The sequence below is a fragment of the Nannobrachium achirus genome, assembly GCF_963921795.1.
Source record: "Nannobrachium achirus genome assembly, chromosome: 5".
NCBI lineage: Eukaryota > Metazoa > Chordata > Actinopteri > Myctophiformes > Myctophidae > Nannobrachium > Nannobrachium achirus.
The window spans coordinates 55,034,519-55,053,335 of record NC_137814.1 but is presented as its reverse complement, the minus strand read 5'-3'; the positions used below and the strand labels follow the sequence as shown (position 1 = coordinate 55,053,335).

The 18,817-nt window shown below is 42.1% G+C and overlaps 1 protein-coding gene across 1 annotated transcript; it reads right to left on the bottom strand.

The window, feature by feature from the left end:
- Window positions 1–873: 873 nt before the first annotated feature.
- ro60 (Ro60, Y RNA binding protein) lies at window positions 874–18,411 on the bottom strand. Its single transcript, XM_080726279.1, has 10 exons — window positions 18,337–18,411; window positions 15,471–15,724; window positions 13,689–14,055; window positions 12,539–12,759; window positions 10,913–11,059; window positions 6,957–7,094; window positions 5,847–5,963; window positions 4,277–4,393; window positions 3,417–3,563; window positions 874–2,572 (listed from the first exon to the last, which is right to left on the bottom strand). Exons 2-10 carry the CDS (start codon window positions 15,711–15,713, stop codon window positions 2,420–2,422), a joined length of 1,650 nt encoding a protein of 549 aa, XP_080582405.1. The 5' UTR covers window positions 15,714–15,724; window positions 18,337–18,411; the 3' UTR covers window positions 874–2,419.
- Window positions 18,412–18,817: the final 406 nt, after the last annotated feature.

The following is an 18,817-nucleotide window of genomic DNA, read 5'->3' as shown; positions in this document are numbered from 1 at the left end:
AGTCCATTGGTGATGCATAGAAATTAGACTACTGTCATATTGGGAACAACTCCTTCTCTTCAACTTAGCAGTAAAACTCCCATTTATAAAATGCAGTCTCAAGCATTGGCATCGTTGCTGACGAAGAACACAAAATAACCAGATTTAAGAGCACCAAGGGTATTCTTAAAAAAAATAACATTTGGAGAAACAACTCCATTTGGAATCTTTAACCCATTTAGGCCTAGAATTATTGAATGTTTTAACCAGTGAAAAATAGCAGATATACAAGCTCACAGCGCGGCACTTTTTGAAAGTCGTGAAAATGTGTGCAAATCTTTGAATATATGTATTTTCAAAGCGAACATTTGTAACTCAAATTTTGCTTCTGGGTGGTCCAGGGAACTCAATATTTTGAGATGCGGGTCCGTGGCCAAATACATATCATTTTGGGGGTCCTTCACATGAAAAGGTTTGAGCACCACTGACATACTAGTCTCTCAAGAACAGACTAACTGAGCTATTAAGTGAAAAGGACCTTTTTTTGACGATGGCTGGCCAGATTGCTGACATAGAAACATAGGTTTTTCAAAAAAATCTTAGGAGGATTCAAAAGACACTTATAGAATCGGGTCAAAATTCAAATTTTCACGATTTTTCAAAAATAGCAGATCTACAAGCTCGCAGCGTGGCACTCGGTGCCGCGCTGTGAGCTTGTATATCTGCTGTTTTTCAATAGTTAAAGCACAAAATAATGATACACAATAATGTGTAATTGGCATTTGCTGCCAAAAGCCACATCTTATTGGAATTCTAGACAAAGATCCGTTCTTGGTCATCTCTTTCAGGAAGATTTCCATCGAACACAAAAGATATTTTGTTGCCCTTGGTGATTCCTATCATGTTTTTGTACTACTCATTTAGAAAAAACATCCATGTCCAACAGCATAGACTAAAAGTCTTTAAACATCGCAGGTGTGAAGAATAAACAATTTGAAAATCGCGAGTGAGTATTTCACATCAAAACTATTAAAATATATTATACCTCCTTCGTACAGGTTTAGCTTTAGTAGAGGAGCTTTGAATAGAAATTGCGGCTCTTTATCGCCGCGTAATATTTGCATTCTGTGTGGATGTACACGTGACACCAACAGTTCAGAAAAAACTAATTCAAACAAATGAATCGCATGGAGACAAACAAAAAACACCTTGATGAATTAAAGACCTTAAGAGACAAAGGGTTTAAAAGGCCTCTACCTTCATATCATGCCATAGATGTACAATAGAAACTACAGCTAATACCTTCTATTTATTGTGATCCTTATCCTACACCTGTGCTGACGCCTATAATTTCATACTTACATCGTCTCCCCACAATCCAAATGGATTCATCTGACAGTAACTTCAGAGAAATTACTGGAATTAATTTCGTCTTCAGCTTTTCACAAGTAGCGCGATTACATAAAAGTCGTGTCCAAGTATGATATACAATGGCATATCATGTATTATGTATGTATCATGTACTAATCGCGTCCGTCCCAAATTTCAGGAAAATAAATGCACATAGACATTTCGAAGAGTGCGGTCCAGCCTGCTGGATGCTTTGTCAATTGACCTGTCATCAAAATGATACAAACATTTTAAATCAGTGTTGCTGTAAATATCAACCTCATTTGGATTAGTGCTGTTTTACTTTTAGGGCACTGTAACATGCCTGATTTATACTTCCATGCGTGCCAGCGTTGGGCACCGAAAACAGCAGATCTATAAGCTCGACGCGCCGCAGCTCAACGTGTCACAGTGCGGCGCATCGACCCTGTAGGCCAGGGGCCAATTCTGATATCTTCACAAATTGGTACCACCCAAGGTGACTGTACATTTTTGACATTTTTGACTTCCTACATGTCTCTAGTTTACATTTTGGTATGATAACCCTTTCTGAGACCCAGCTTAATTGATGTTATCAGCCGCTAGAGTCGGTCTCCCATCGACTTTCTATATAGGAGGAAAATACCCAGAAAACATTTTTTTTCAGGGTATTTACCGGTAAGTAGGATGTGAGGGGTCTAACTAGGTGTTTGTCATGATGCTGAATCCATTGCAAGCATTTGTTTTGCACAAAAAAGATTCCTTGGGCTACAAATGGCCCCAGAAAACGATGGTTTAGTGATCAGTTTTGTGTGTAAACTATGTAAACTAGAGACATGTAGGAAGTCAAAAATGTAAAAAATGTACGGTCACCTTGGGTGGTACCAATTTGTGAAGATATCAGAATTGGCCCCTGGCCTACTGTACATCTGCTGTTTTTCGCCGCCCAGCGCCCCACGTGCGGTCAAGTGTAACTCAGACTTAAATATGCCAAGTGAGCCAGGTTTGTTCATCGATGCTGTGTCCAGCTCGTGCCACTGTTTCTTTGTACTGGTGTCAGCCTGGGACCGGGTCAGATCAGGTCCTGGGCGAGGTTACGGATGACGCTCAGGGCGCCGAGGTCGAAGCCGCACATGCTCAGCAAACCTCGGTCCTCTGTGTCTGCGATGGCATGGCCGATGGAGGTCAGACCACACATCACCATCTTGGAAAAGATTCCCGAATTCTGCAGGGTAAAAAAAAAGCCTGGGATTTAATTTCCAAACTAAAGTCTATACACCAGTTTAATATCTCTCTGATGTCATGGATTAAGCCTGTGGTTCTCTATTTCTTCTCTTTTTTTTGAAGGACCCCCATAAATCTGAGACAGTAAAACTGGAACCAAATGGACCCTTTCGGGTCAATATGCATATTGTATATTCTCAGAGTTACAGACCCGTAACCCTCAAGGAACACTGAGGAACTACAGCTAAAAGCAAACTCAATAGTAGGTGACGTAAGCCATTTACCATGAGAGGGAGTGGGTTGTTGGCTGATTTACCACTGTTTCAGGGTTGTGGCACGAGGCGAAGCCGAGTGCCAAACAAATTGCTTTTCTACCACTTCTACCATATAAATGAAAGAAAACACAGTTGTAACTTGCAAGGTTATTTAGTTACAATCATTAATTGTTTCAATGGGCGGGGTCCATGAGCCAACTCAAGGTCGTTGTCTGATTTACCACTGTTTTAAGCCAATCAGAATCCAGTATCTGAACATGTGACCACAAAAAGTGGTAGAAAATGGTTTAGATCAAGGTGTCCTTGGTGCCACGTATGGCTGCACCACTGGGTGTTATGAACATTGCAAAGTGCGTTGGGTGAAGGCATTACTGTATATAAATGCAGACCATGCAATCTCAGCGTTGTGGGGTAATTGCCAATTACTGGACCAATCACCAATTGGGCCAGCTCTTGTAATGTAATCCCACTTTCCTAAACAAAAGCCAAATCTAAGACACGGTAATATCGAGGACGATAACTTAAATGTCTTCCGCGAGGGGAAGACGTGCACAGGCAAACGGCACGCACTTGTCGGTACTTCCTCAGGCTCTCCACGGGGCTGGCGGTGAAGCTCCAGCACGGGTTGTTGGTCAACACGATGAACACGTCCACCTCCTTCTGGTTCTCCGTGGCCCACGTCATGGGCAGAGTGCCATCTGTCATCCCCGTGGGGATCTGAGAGAGATGGGGCGCACGTTCATTAACAAAATGGGAAAAAAACAAGTCATAAAGAAGAATAAATGTATTAAAGGAAATCTTGGTGGTGTATAGTTTATCTTGTACACCAGGCCCATTGCAAGATGCTGTACCGTGAGCCACCCCACGCTTATATAGTGATAAGCGGTGAGGTGGGCACGAGAAGGAAGGCCAAGCAGGACCCTAATCAGTTTGTTTTGGGCTGTTTGGAGCTTTGACTTTAAGGTAATTGGGTCATCGCGATACCATGCGAGGACTCCATAGTCAAGGAGGGGCAGAATAAGTGCACCTCCTAGAGTCATCCGTGTTTTGCTATTGACCAGCGGGGCGACCCTCGGGGCGACCCTCTGCAAGTCGGATGTAAGTCAGACTTTCACCCATGTGAAGTGATGATAGAGCCACATGACATGGCTTTGGGTGTATGTGTAGTTTGTAGTTATACCCCCACCCAGTGGTGAAGTGTAGTTACAACCCCTTGGGAAAGCCCTTTGGAAAACCTAAGTCAAACTTACATCATCCAATGAGAAAATCCTTGGAAAAACACATGGTCATACAACACAAACCCATTTAATAAAACTATCCATTAATAACAGAACCCTATTTTGGGCACATTGTCATAGGCACACATGTAGATTTTCACACGACACTGCCATACGGCAAAGTATGAAATAGGTGGTTATTATCATGCATACCTTCACCAGTTCAATGGTTGCTTGTGCCAGGGTCATGTCAGCAGTGAGGGTGCATGGGACGATAGCTCCTTCAGAGTACGCCAGGACCTGTGTGTCCACTTCTGTCCTCGCGATTAACTGTTGCATATACAAAGTTCACTTTAAGTACACAGCAAAAATAATTACTATTGTGACTGATTACCAGGCAAACTCACACCAAAAACATTGCATCATTTCAGACTAATTAATTACACCTCATGCAACTCTACTTGCACACACCATAGGCTATGGAATCGATTCATTGAGCAGTTTTCAGATCCGGTCTAAAGAGTATCAGGGGATACAGAGTACAGACATCGTCTGCAGCCACAAAAAGAATTCCCCCCTCGGAAACGAAGGCCGTCATGGTGGCAGGGCCTACCGCTTCAAAGATGTAATCTTTCAAGTAGTTCTTGGAATACGTTGTTTGATCACATGTCTCTCTCTGTCCATGTTTTTTTCTACCACAGTAGCAGCTGGTGAGACTAGGCCACTCAATTTAAACCCGGGTTGGGTGCATTCCGGCACCCAACCCGGACTTTCCACAGTGTGGCAAGCCTTGTGATGTTACTCAGGTTACTCAAACCTACAGTACATGGTGTTTTAGAATGGTCTTACCATGGTAATGGCTGTTACTCAGGCTTGCCTATCTTTCACACGTCGCTTCAAGTAGATCGACCCTTTCCCCCCGCCTCCCCGTTCCTCTGAGTTTGTGTAGAGCAATAACTTCCAATCGTATGACTTTTGGAATGGACACATCGGTTAAGAAATGTGGTGTCTGAGATTCACGTTACGAGGAAGCTGATCAATATCTGATCTATTTATTGTTTTCACAGTGGCAAGAAGGGGCAAGAAGAGCCTCTGTGAGCGTGATGTTATTTTCTTTCCGTTTCATAGATTTTCTTCTCTCTCACCCATGTTTTGAGTGTTTTGTGTGTGCTGAAGCGATCATTGCGCCACTGTGAGCGAGTTATTTTCTTTCCATTTCATTCACTTTCTGGTCTCTAGTTTCGAAGATTTCCGAACGGGGAGGCGGGGAGTAGGGCTGTCACGATATGACATTTTACATGACGATTAATTGTCACTCAAATAATTGCGATTAACAATTTAATTGTGTTTTTGTCGTTGATAATTACATTTCTGTTTGGCTTTTAGGCTTTGAAGTTGCATATGGCAGATATGACACATAGCCTAAATATACAAAGAAATTATGGACATATTTGACAACTTTCTACTTAAAAAATAACATTGATAGTAGAAATAGCCGATCTACAAGCTCACAACGCGTTGCGATGTGACGCGTTGTGAGCTTGTAGATCTGCTATTTCCACTATTTTTTACTTTAAAAAGAATATATATGAAACATTTTCAACATTCACGATTATGGCGATTGTGAAAAATAATCGCGATTATGTAAAATAATTGCGATTAGACGATTATGTAATAATTGTGACAGCCCTAGCGGGGAGCTGGGTTGATCTACTTGAGGCGACGTGTCAAAAGATAGGCAAGCGTTACTCAGACCCTACGTGGCGTTTTAGAATGGTCTTACCATGGTGATGGCCGCTGCGACCACTGCAGTGCTGACCGACGTGCCCGGGACCACGCTGCTCAGCGACGTGCTGACATCCACGGCCACGGCAAACCGTTTCCCCACAGGCTCCACATTCTGGGGTAAAAGAATAAATAAAACATCAAGGAAGAACACAAGCCACATGACTATGTCAAGAAAATATCAGCTACCAGTTGTCCTTAAAGGAGAATTCCAGACTTATTATATTAATCTGATGTTCACGAGTCCACGGCTGCTCCGACCGTGAGCGGTGGGACAGTGGGACGTTATACTAAATCACTTATTTGTATCGATTGACAATTATTATTTATTTATTTTACACCCGACTTTCATAATGACGTAAATGTCTCTGAATGTTTTGACTCTGTGGAGCAGCTGTAAAGAGGAGAACTGCCGCTAGATCCCACCCACCTCCGGTCAGAGCAAACTCACTTTCTTTTCGCCTCCTACCACATGTTAATGTAAGGAATAACATCAGATTACCGTAAGAATAGCACTCGTCCGGAATTCTCCTTTAACCCATTTAGGCCTGAACACATTATGACGCAATATTTTATGCTTTAAATATTAAATATAATATATTGTAGATCTGCTATTTTTGAAAAATCGTGAAAATTAGAATTTTGACCAGATTCTATAAGTGTCTTTTGAATCCTTCTAAGATTTTTGGAAAAAAAACATGTTTCTATGTCAGCAATCTGGCCAGCCATCGTCAAAGAAAAGGTCATTTTCACTTAACTGGAGCTCAGTTAGTCTGTTCTTGAGAGACTACTATGTCAGTGTTGCTCAAACCTTTTCATGTGATATTTATTTGGCCATGGACCCCCATTTCAAAATATCTAGTTCCAGGGACCACCCAGAACTGAAGCAAAATTTGAGTTACAAACGTTCGCTTTGAAAATACATATATTCAAAGATTTGCACACATTTTCACGACTTTTTTCAAAAATAGCAGATCTACAAGCTCACAGCGCGGCACCCGCGCTGTGAGCTTGTATATCTGCTATTTTTCACTGGTTAAAGCATTCAATAATTCTAGGCCTAAATGGGTTAAAGGACAAAGAGGTGGAGAAAATCAATGCGTCTTACCATGAAGCTCTTGTAAAACGCAGCGTCCAAGGCTTTGAGGATGCTGATGTCGGGCTCCCACTTCACTTTACCTCGACAGTTGTGGCCTCGTTTGTAGTTTTCAGAGGCGAAAAGGATGGTGAAAGGGTGGAGCTTCGCCTGGTGGGTTGTGGACGTTGACAAAACACAATCATATATATTTTTTAAATAGCAGTTATACAAGCTCACAATGTGAGGTGTTGTGAGCTTGTAGCTATTTCCGATATGTGTCGTACAATGACATATATAGAGCTTATGTGGTCATTTGTTTAATGCACATATTGCATTACTTTGACAACTTCCAATTTAACTGGATAGTTCACAACAAAAATGACTTTACTAATCGATTTACTCACCCCGGAATGGAATCTTGAAATCACAGAGATTTCGTTTTTGTTGCATTCCTAAGCCAATAATTCCCTATAGAGACACAAAGAGCCTGCTTTGTTCCCTATACCAGGGGGTTTTCAAAGTGGGTGACAGGGCACCCTGGGGTGCCGTGACACCAGTCCAGGGGTGCCGCGAGATAATTTGATGATAATTGGAAAAAATATTTGGTATAATTTTAAACTTGAAGTACAAAGTTATTTTCAGTCAGTTCTAACCAAAATGGCTATTATCTCAATGTTTTCCTTGCAACATAATCACTAAAATATCTGTCGGGCAGAAACCTTGGATCTCCAAGTTTCAAATGTGTTCGTCTTTTGGTAAAGCAAAGCCCTGCTTTGATTGATTGATTGAAGAATTTATTAGAAGTTTGCAATAGAAAAAAGTACAGTTTCATGACAGTACAAATCACTGGTACAAGGTCAACTAAAAGGAGATCCTAGAAAGCCGAGGCTTATTTCCACAGGAACCACACTTTAAGTATCTCATATAACATTGAAAGACAGACGGATAGAACATAGTACTTTATCTAGGATAATATCAGTTTCAAAAGCATAACATCAAATACAAAAGGCAGAATACAAAGAAAAAGGGGGGGGGGAGCATGGGGGCTTAGTCTATTTACAAGTCACGGGTAGCTGCTGTCTGAAGGTGACTTTTCATACCAATTTTGAAGGAGGCTAGGGATTTGCTCTCCTTTAGGGCTTGTGGAAGGGCGTTCCACATGTTGATGGTATAGCAGGAGAACGAGTTAGCGCCTTGTTTAGTGTTAAATCTACGCTGATGATGATTAGTGGAGCTGCCTCTGGTGTTATGATCGTGAACATCCTTGACCTTTAAGAAGTAGTTTGTCAGGTACATGGGAATCTTGGAGGTGTAGTGTATCTTGTACACCAGGCCCATTGCAAGATGCTGTACTCTGTCAGCTACTTTGAGCCACCCCACGCTTTCGTGGTGATGCTCGGTAAGGTGGGTCAGAGGAGGGAGACCAAGCACAACCCTAATTAGTTTGTTTTGGGCTGTTTGGAGCTTTAGCTTTAAGGCAGCTGGGGCGTCGCGATACCAGACAAGGACTCCGTAATCAATGAGGGGCCCAATAAGAGCACCTCCTAGTGTCTTTCGGGATTTAATATTGATCAGTGGGGCAACTCTTTGCAAGAAGCGAATTCGTTGATTGACTTTATTGATTACCTTGGTGGTCATTTTTTCACTGGATAGGTTAGCCTCCAGGATGCAACCCAGGTAGCAGATGTGGTTTTTTCTTTCTATCACAGTGTCACCTACTTTAATTGTGAAGTTCTCAACTAGGCTAAGTTTCTGACTAGATCCAAAGAGGATACATTCAGTTTTGCCTAGGTGAATTGAGAGTCTGTTGTCATTGAGCCAGGTGCAGATCTTGTTAAGTTCACAGTTAAGGGCCTTTTCAACCTGCAAAATGTCTCTGCCTGAGACTAGGAGAGCCGAGTCATCCGCGAACAGAAACAGATTGCAGTCACAAGCAGATGACATGTCGTTTACGTATATTAAGAACAACAGTGGTCCTAGTATACTCCCTTGAGGTACTCCACAGTTTACTGGGAGGGGGGGGGACAGGGTTCCGTTGACTTCCACCATCTGTTCCCTCCCCACCAAGTAAGAGAGCATCCATCTCACTGCTGTGCTATCAAGACCAATAGCTTTGAGTTTTTCGATCAGAATAGAATGATCGACGGTGTCAAATGCCTTCTGGAGGTCCAGCATGACCATGCCACAATATTTGCCATCGTGAATTTCACGTTTGATGTAATCATTCAAATAGATGAGGCATGTATCTGTGGAATGGGACTCTCTGAAGCCAGACTGGAACTCGTAGATCAGTTTATTCTCTTCAAGATATCTAGCCACCTGTTCATAGACAATTTTTTCCATTACCTTAGAGATGGAACTAAGGATTGAGATTGGCCTGTAGTTGCCAGGGTCAAGTTTACTGCCTTTTTTGTGCAGGGGGGTTACCTTGGCTAATTTGAAGTCCTGGGGGACATAACCCTGCTTGATAGATAGATTAATAATATGGGTAATGATTGGGGCAATGGTGGCAGCTGAGTCTATGAGAAATTTGGGGGCAATTTTATCATGGCCAGCGGCCTTGAATTGAGGTAGGGTGCGCAGTTTTTTAAACACTTCATCAGTTGACACCGTGGCAAGTTTAAAGTTGTCTTTGCATACCCCAAGGTTCCTGTAGAATTTCAAGATGTGCCTAACACCAAACAGCCCAGATGGAGCGGGCAGTTTATTGACCAGATTATTGGCCATGGAGGTGAAGTAGATGTTGAGATTTTTGGCTACATCAAGACTATCCGTGAGGAGGGTTATGGGAGTTTGGATGGATATGTTGCTGGCTATGGATCTGAGTTTAGCACCACAGCCTAGCTGGGTTTTAAATAGCTTCCATAGGTCTCGTGGTTTGTGGATGTTTTCCTCAACTTTCTCATCCAAGTAGTTTTTTTTGGCAGAAAGGATTAAGGAGGTTGTCCGATTTCTCAGTTTATTAGCCTCTAAACTGACTATTTCTAATTTGGCTTTAAGGTGTTTATTGGGGCCTTTTTTGAGTTTGTGATTATATTTGCGTTTCTCAGAGTATTTTTTGTCTCTGAGTTTCATTGATTCACAGATTTCCGAATTCCACCATGGCTGTGAGCGGGCTTTAACCCTGACCCTACGCAAAGGAGCCACTTCGTCTAGGGTAGTGTTGAAAATGGATTTAAAGCCTAGCCAGGCTTCATCGACCTGAGTGCTAGCTAGTACTGGGGACCAGTCAGATTTCTCCAGTTTGTGGTTAAAGGCTTCGCTAGAGTAGGTTTTGAGGTTTCTAGCTTCAACTGTTTTGTGGCCGTCAGCTTTGGACTTATGTATTTTGCGGGTGCAGTAAATGATATCATGGTCGCTTAGACCACCACATTCAATAGTCCCACTCGCGGAGACTTTAGATTTGTCTGTGGTTACAATGAGATCTATGGTGGTTTGAGAGTTATGGTGGTCTGCTTCATATGGTGGTCTGCTTCATCATACAAGACTGTCTCACAAAACTAGTGAAAACAGCCTATCTACAAGCACACAACGCCTCGCGATGCGAGGCGTTGTGTGTTGTAGATCTGCTGTTTTCACTAGTTTAGTACATTTTATAGATGATAAATACAAAACGGTTTTGGACATACAAGGTTTCCACCCGACAAGGATGATATGCTATAAATATAAGGTGCTGTATAAAATTATAAATATAATATTATAATGTAGGATTAAAAAAATATATTTATGGGGTGCCCCGAGACAAAAAGGTTTGGGAACCCCAGCCCTATACTATGGAGACACAAAGAGTCTCCTCAAATGATTGGCTTAGGAATGCGACAAAAAAAAGAAGAAAAAGAAAACATCCATGAATTCAAGTCTCCATGGCGTGAGTAATCAATAGAAAATAAGTCATTTTGGGGGTGAACTATCCCATTAACAATGACAAAGACAGTAATAGCAGAAAAGCAGATACATTTTAGGATGTATTAAGTAACTGCTGTAACCTTCTTTAGTGCCGCCTCACTCTGGATTCTTTCACAAACTTCCACCATGTCCCGACTTCCAGGCTCCAGAACCTTGTCAGCAGTCATCTTACCCAAGATCCTCAGCACTGATTCCAGGGGCATTCCCTTCAACAGAGCCCGCCATACCTTCATAGAAAGCAGAAAAAAACTCAAAACTTAAAAACACTTTTGTAACTTGTTGGGGCTGCTGCGCTAAGGAGCCTGTTCATAAAAGCAAAACAGTCTAGTAACATTATAGCTTCCCTGCACAATGCTTTGCTAGTATTCACATATACTATTAGGTTAGGTAAATATTAAAGGACAACTTTGTTTTTTTTACAACAAGGGTTCATATTTTAGATAGTAATTAAAGAATATAAAATATGAGAGTTAAAATGTTTTCATTTACTTCTTTCTATTGTTTTAGACTTTGATTTCAGTGGCTGGGGGCATGCGTACAAGTTGCTAAATATTAATTTTTACACAGAATAAGCCCATTCCCAAGATGCACCACAATCTTTCATGGGCAGATGTGACTTCTGGGGTTACTGTAAATAGCAATAAAGACATTGCAGGCTTATTGTGCCTAAAAATACATATTTAGCCACTTGTACACATGCCCCCACGTTTTAGCACGCTAAACGTGCTAAAGCGATTGAACGAAGTAAATGAAAACCTTTTAACACTCACTTTTTCTTTTCTCTAATTACAATCTAAAATATGAACCCTTGTTGTAAAAAAAAACAAAGTTGTCCTTTAAATAACTAGGTGAGCAGATGATCCTTTCTGACAGGCCTATCCATATGAGGCGCTGGATAATCTGCTTAGTATTGTGAAAAATAATATGGTTATATTCAGCTGTGTCTACTGTTTTGCACAGCTTTGTTTCCCCCACACTTTCAAACAGCTTGTGGGCATTGTCGATTAGTATTAGTGACAGCCATCTCCTTTGTCCAAATGGGGATCTTTATAGATAAGTCACAAATAACTAACGTGTTGCATCTCGTCTGGACTATTGCTGTATTGCTATATTTAGACCTTCCCACAGTCTCGCCTACCGATTATACAAAATGCAGCTGCAATGCAAAGTGCCATCACTCTCTCCACCGGACTCACTGTCCACTTTAAAATCCAATTTAAGATCTCGCTGATTGCTTTCAAGGCTCTTAATGGTTAGAGCCAGACCTCATTCACTGGCGTTCAGCTCCTAGGTGTCTTAGATCTGAAAATAAATCTTGTATCGGTCATGACTAAAACTAAAGGTGACAGAGACTTTGCAGCTGCTGCTCCACGATTGTGGAACCAGTTGTCTTTAGGTTTTAGGTGTTCTTGCTGCTCCCTCGTCCTTGTTTTTAAATCTAGGCTGAAGACACTTTTATTCACAGGCCTTTATGGCTGCGTACACACACAAGCAGAACAAGCGGTGATGCTTTTATAGTAGGAGCTGGGCATGCAGTATTGAAAACAACCCATAAACTATGATTTAAAAGGTACCGTTCACACCCCTAGTTTTGAGCTGGGCATAGCAGCATTGAAAACAACCCGCGTAAACTATGATCTAAAAGGGTACTGGTCACTTTGGTGAAGGTTCAATGCTGAAGAAGCTAGAACACACACACAACTCACCTCTTTGGACTTCAAGTGGTCTGTCAGTAGTTGTTCCCTCTCCAGCCTGTGTTCCATGATGAGATGGACGACCTCCGTTTCATCACAGCTGTGCCTGACCTTCTCCACCACCTCCAGATACGAGAGGACTTTGACCACCTCTTCCAAGTTCTCTTTGTCTGCATACGCCGTCTGGACTTCTGGCCATCCCTTTGTCACGTATTTGCTGATCAATGCAATCGCTGAAAGCACAAACAATATGGCCGTTGGTCACTCACTCACTACTAGCATAGCTCTGTTTCCCGGGGTGCCATCAACAATATGGCAAATAAACTCAAATCCTACAGGAACACAGTGTAGTTAATGTTATGTAGATGAAGATTATTAACCTTATGCTGGCTCCACAGGATTTATTGCGACCGTTAGGTCGCAAGTTACTATGAAAAGCTCCAACGGCTGTCTGTCACATCACGTCACACTTTTGGCCCTACTCTTATCTCCGGCACCGTTGCCCCTATCCATGCCAAACTTTGCACAGAATGCACACACACTTCTTGGCTGACAAACCACAACCTCCGCCCCTGATTTCTAACATGCCCCTCTTCTAGCGCCACCACGAGGTTGCTTTTTGCAGACAACATTATGCGACCTGACGGTCGCTTATCTCCTGATTAGGGAGTCTTACTGGTTCACCTACTGACCTATTCAACGTTGTGGCCTTTAATGTTTTACATTTTTTACATATCAAAGGGATCCAATAACAACTTATGCCGCCTAACCGGTATGCAAAGCATCTGTGTGTCACTTTAGATTTCAACCACAACCACAACCACAAAATTGTTTTATACTTAAGCTATTAAAAAATAGCAGATTTACAAGCTCATAGTGTGGATGTAGCTCTGCTATTTTAGAAAAATCATGAACATTTGTGCAAATCTTTGAATAGATTTATATATATATAAAGCAAACATTTGTAATTCAAATCTTTGTTTTTGGGGCCTCTGGAACAATGTTGAGATGGGAGTCTGTGGCCAAATACATATAATTCTAGGTGTGAACAAGTTTGAGAACCACTGATCATAGAAACATAGGTTTTTCAAAAAACCTTAGAAGGATCTAGAAGACATTTTAAGAATCGGGTCCTCTGGTTTTTAAACGGGTTGAAACTCACACTCAGAGGCGGGCTTGGTGTGGGACAGCCGCAGCAGGTCCTGGTGGCTCCAGCCCTGCCTCTGTCTGCACGTGGTCACGGCCAGCGCCAGGCCCATGGCGTCCTGCTCGTTGTACCAGCGCGCCACAGCCCTCCTCAGCGCCCGGCCCCAGATGCCGCACTTCATGCCCTCCCGCAGCTCCTTCTTGTACTGCACGAAGGCGAAGAGGCGCGCGGGGCACGCGCCGCACACCTCCTTCAGGGCGCGGAACGCCGCCTGCTTGGTCCTCTGCTCCGAGTGCTGGGAGCACACGGCCAGGGCGAAGAGGCACGGGCCGGGGGCCACGGCCCGCCCGTCGCGGGCGAAGCGCCGGACGTCCTCGACCACCTGGCAGTAGGGTTGCAATGATTGGTCAAGAATTATTGAATGCTTTAGCTATTGAAAAATAGCAGATATACAAGCTCACAGCGCGGCACCGAGTGCCGCGCTGCGAGCTTGTAGATCTGCTATTTTTTGAAAAAGTCGTGAAAATGTGTGCAAATCTTTGAACGTATGTATTTTCAAAGCGAACGTTTGTAACTAGAATTTCGCTTCTGGGTGGTCCCTGGAACTAAATATTTTGAGATGGGGGTCCGTGGCCAAATAAATATCATTTTGGGGGTCCTTCACATGAAAAGGTTTGAGAACCACTGACATAGTAGTCTCTCAAGAACAGACTAACTGAGCTCCAGTTAAGTGAAAAGGACCTTTTCTTTGACGATGGCTGGTCAGATTGCTGACATAGAAACATAGGTTTTTCAAAAAACCTTAGAAGGATTCAAAAGACACTTATAGAATCGGGTCAAAATTCTAATTTTCAAAGTTTTTCAAAAATAGCAGATTTTGTATCTTATAGCTTGTATATCTGCTATTTTTCAATAGTTAAAGCATAAAATAATGATACACAATAATGTGTACCCGTTCTAAATGGGTTAAACATAATCGAATCGATTATTCAATTAGTCGCCAACTAATTCAGTCATCGTAATCGAATCGGCAACTAAATGCTGGAATGTGTAGTAATACTACTGTGCAGGAATATAGGGTCAAGAACAAAAAATATGACTTGAATATTTATTTTTAAATGACCTATTTGAAAAGAGTAGTGTCACCCTTTAGCCTGACAAATGTGTAGCTATTCTGCAGTCAGAAAAGGGTATTTTGTTTATTTGTCTTTTATTAGCAACCTAATAAACCCAAATGTATTTTTGAATGAATTATTCATCTTTAATGTCTTTTTTACACACATTTTTTCTAACCCTAACCCTAACCCTTTTTGCTAGTTAGAAGAACATGTCTAAAAGAACCTCAAATCTAATTTATAAGGTAATTAGCTAAATAAGTGTCATAATCTGATTAATCGTTATTAAATAATCGACTGATTAATCGATTATTAAGCTCCAGTTAAGTGAAAAGGACCTTTTCTTTGACGATGGTTAACCAGATTGCTGACATAGAAACATAGGTTTTTCAAAAAACCTTAGAATGGTTCAAAAGACACTTATAGAATCGGGTCAAAATTCTAATTTTCACAATTTTTCAAAAATAGCAGATCTACAAGCTCTTTTTCTTTACTGATTATATTGTGTTTTTTCTAGATAGATATCCATTTGCATTTGTTATATTGCTGTTGATGTACTGACATATTATCTTGTTTATTATTGTGATGTTTTAAGTCTCTTTGGATTAAAAGCGTCTGCTAAATGCCTAAACTGTAATTTGTAAACTGATTATGAAAATAATGGTTAGTAGTTCAGCCCCACCTGGCAGCCCTGGCCGTCTTGCAGCAGGGAGAACAGAGCGGCGGCGCTCTCCAGGCCGGGCTGGCTCTCCTCCCTGGCCGTGTAGATGTTGCTCTCGGAGCCGTAGCAGAGGAAGCGGCGCAGCTTGGCCCGGTCCGACACCTCCCACGGGCAAGAGCCGTCCGCCGAGTTCAGCGCGTCGTGGTTCTCCGACGGCGACGGCGAGATGTTGTTTGTGACGGCGCTGCTTCCCGATGGCTCCATGGTTAGGAGTACTGAACCAAGACATGATAGATGGAGTGAGTATGAGCGGAGAAAGAGGTGAAGCATAGCTCCTTTAGGAACCCCTCACTCCACTGCTACGCAGCTCCGAGATGGGGTTCCTACTGATAGCATGCCGGAATCCTGCAGCTGGATCGCTAGAGTGGATCGATAGCACTCTATCCAAAAAGTGACGGGTCTCTGTTCATCTATAATCGTTTTACTTCTTTAAGGTGGTAGAAACTCGAAGCACTGGGGTGAAATAAAGACTTTATATCGCTCAGAAGGTCAGCCGGTTTTGTGTTTTCCCCGTTGTGTAACTTGTGTATATACCATGTGACCAGGGGAGGCAGTAATGTTTTCCTATGCGGCCGCAACTTCCGGAATGTCTAAAAACACAGAACCGGCTGCTCTTCTGAGCGATATAAAGTCTTTATTTCACCCCAGTGCTTCGAGTTTCTTCCACCTTAAAGAAGTAAAACGATTATAGATGAACAGAGACCCGTCACTTTTTGGATAGAGTGTTCACCAAAGGTAAGAAGTGTTCCCTAACGGCGGATCGGCGATCCAGCCGCAGGATTCCGGCATGCTACCACCCCATCTCGGAGCTGCGTAGCAGTGGAGTGAGGGGTTCCGAAAGGAGCTAGGTGAAGCAGGGGTGTGCGATATGGAAAACACACCACTGGTAGCAGGTCAGGCAAAAACCTAGCATCCGTGTCTAAACCAGGGGTCTTCAACAGGAGGTCCCGAGACTTATTACAGGAGGTCTGCCAAATCTGTGTGAGATAGGATTTTCCCCCCTCTTTTTTACATTAACCACTTGAACCCTCGCACCCTATTCTGAGAAATGTATTACGTTTTGAGGATTTAAAGGAGTAGTTCACCCCCAAAATGACTTTTTTTCTATTGATTAGTCACGCCATGGAGACTTGAGTTCAATAATATTTTTAGTTTTTTGTCACATTCCTACGACAAAAATGTGACAACAATAAATGTACCCCTATTCGTTCCGGATGGGGACCCGTTTCTAAACAAAATGCAACACTGATTATAGTGCACTGCTGTCATACAAGTCTAATGAAGCCATATGAAATCTATGAAAAGGTTGAATCTGCAACACAATTTATAATAGAAAACAGAGCGTAAGGAGTGCATCTGAGTAAACATCTCCCACGCAAGGAGGTGCTCTTTGGTAGCCAGGTGACAAAAATGATGCAAAAAGGTTAGACCAAGGCATTCTTGGGAGAAAGTTAAAAAGACTTTATTTTAGGGCTAATGCATGGCAAGAAATATTTTAAAAATGCACCTACGTGTTGCGGCACAATGCCTTCAATTTATATGTTGTGGGGGGTCCCTGCTTGGCACTGGTTGTTACGCACTAGTTAAGCACTAGTGCACTGGTTGTTACTGAACATAAGCACTGGTTGTAAGCACTGGTTGTTACTGAAACAAAGAAGGTTGAGAAGGGTGGACCCCTATGTCTGTAAGATTTCCTTCAATGTGTACACTCTCAGAATTAAATGAAGTACACTTAGGATTTTACAGTGTAGAATGTAAAAATAAAAAAAAATAAAAAATGGGGGTCCCTGAACCTGACTTTAATGCATATCAAATTGAAATTAAACTGGTTGAGAATCATTGAACTATAGAACTAGTGGTCCTTGAGGGGGTTCCAGGTGGTCCCCAGCTTAATGATGGGAGAGTTGGTAATATAACCAAATGGACCCTTATAGATCATTGAACAAGAAAACAATAGCTGGCTGCTCAGCTGCTGCCATAGATAGAACTGCAGGCCTCCTTCTTTGATTCAACATGCTAACTAGCTTGACAGGAATAGCTTCAAGCCGATTATATGACTTCATCATAACTATAAAACCACGGTAATAAACGCCAGCTTATTACACCTGTCGCTATATGTAATAACGCTGTTAATAGTCAGATTCCGGGTGGTCCCCAGCAAAATGATGGGAGAGTTGTAGCCCTGAATACATGACTATCATATACATGATATGATAGTCATGTATTCAGGGCTAGGAGAGTTGGTAACCAAATGGACCCTTATTATAGATCTTTAACTCTTGAGAGCGAAAATAATGAAACGGGTCCATTTGGTTTCATGTTAGACTCTCAAGAGTTCAATTATTGTTAAACATCTACATTACTTAATTAAAAAAAGAAGTCTACACAGTTAGAGAATGTAGAAAGTGTGTTATTTGAATTGAATCAACGTTTGCCTGTTATCTCTCGAACAACATCCATTTACAGCATGGAATTGTGGACACAATCTTATCGAACGACAGCAAAATATTCTAAGTGTTGAGTCTGGGAGGCTAAATACCGAATAAATAATGGAACTTGATGTGAAAACAGTTGGAAAAGCACTGGTTTATGTAACATTATCGCACACATAACGTCAACAGATGTGGCCTAGCCTAGCTAGTCCAACTGTCTGCTCCATCCATGGCTGGGATGGGCAGCTGGCCATGGAGAAATCATCCTCATTTTTTTGGTTAAATAATTGTTCCGTTTGCGACCTATTAGTGTCCTATAACTGGCGTTTAATTTCTATTGTTTTGTATGTATGTGTCAATGCGGTTCTACGTACGGGGACATGAACTGGACTTACCTAAAAGCAATATATCTGCAGCACGAGACTTGCAAGTTTTGTTTTTATAATGTTGACGTTCTAATGGGCGGCCGTCCTCCCCAATGGAATCCGGAGATTATTAGTCACACGGAAAATGGTGACCCAACTTTATTCTGTTCAGTGACACAATGCTCCTGTATTTAATAATACTTAATGTGCCGAATAGCGCCCTCTGGAGTTGCACAATTCGATAGGTCACGATCAACGGCGAAACCCAACAGCAATAGGTGGTGCCGCGGAGGATGCTGGGATACGATACGAATGCTCTTGATCCAAGCTCGTGAGTCGTGTATCATAATGCATCTTGCTTGAGGCAAGAGCAAGACCCAACATTTGAACTAAAATCTTTGCTTCTGGGGGTCCCCAACTCCCTGGAACAAAATATTTTGAGATGGGGGTCCGCGGCCAAATACATATCATTTTGGGGGTCCTTGAGGGTTTGAGAACCACAAATGTCTTC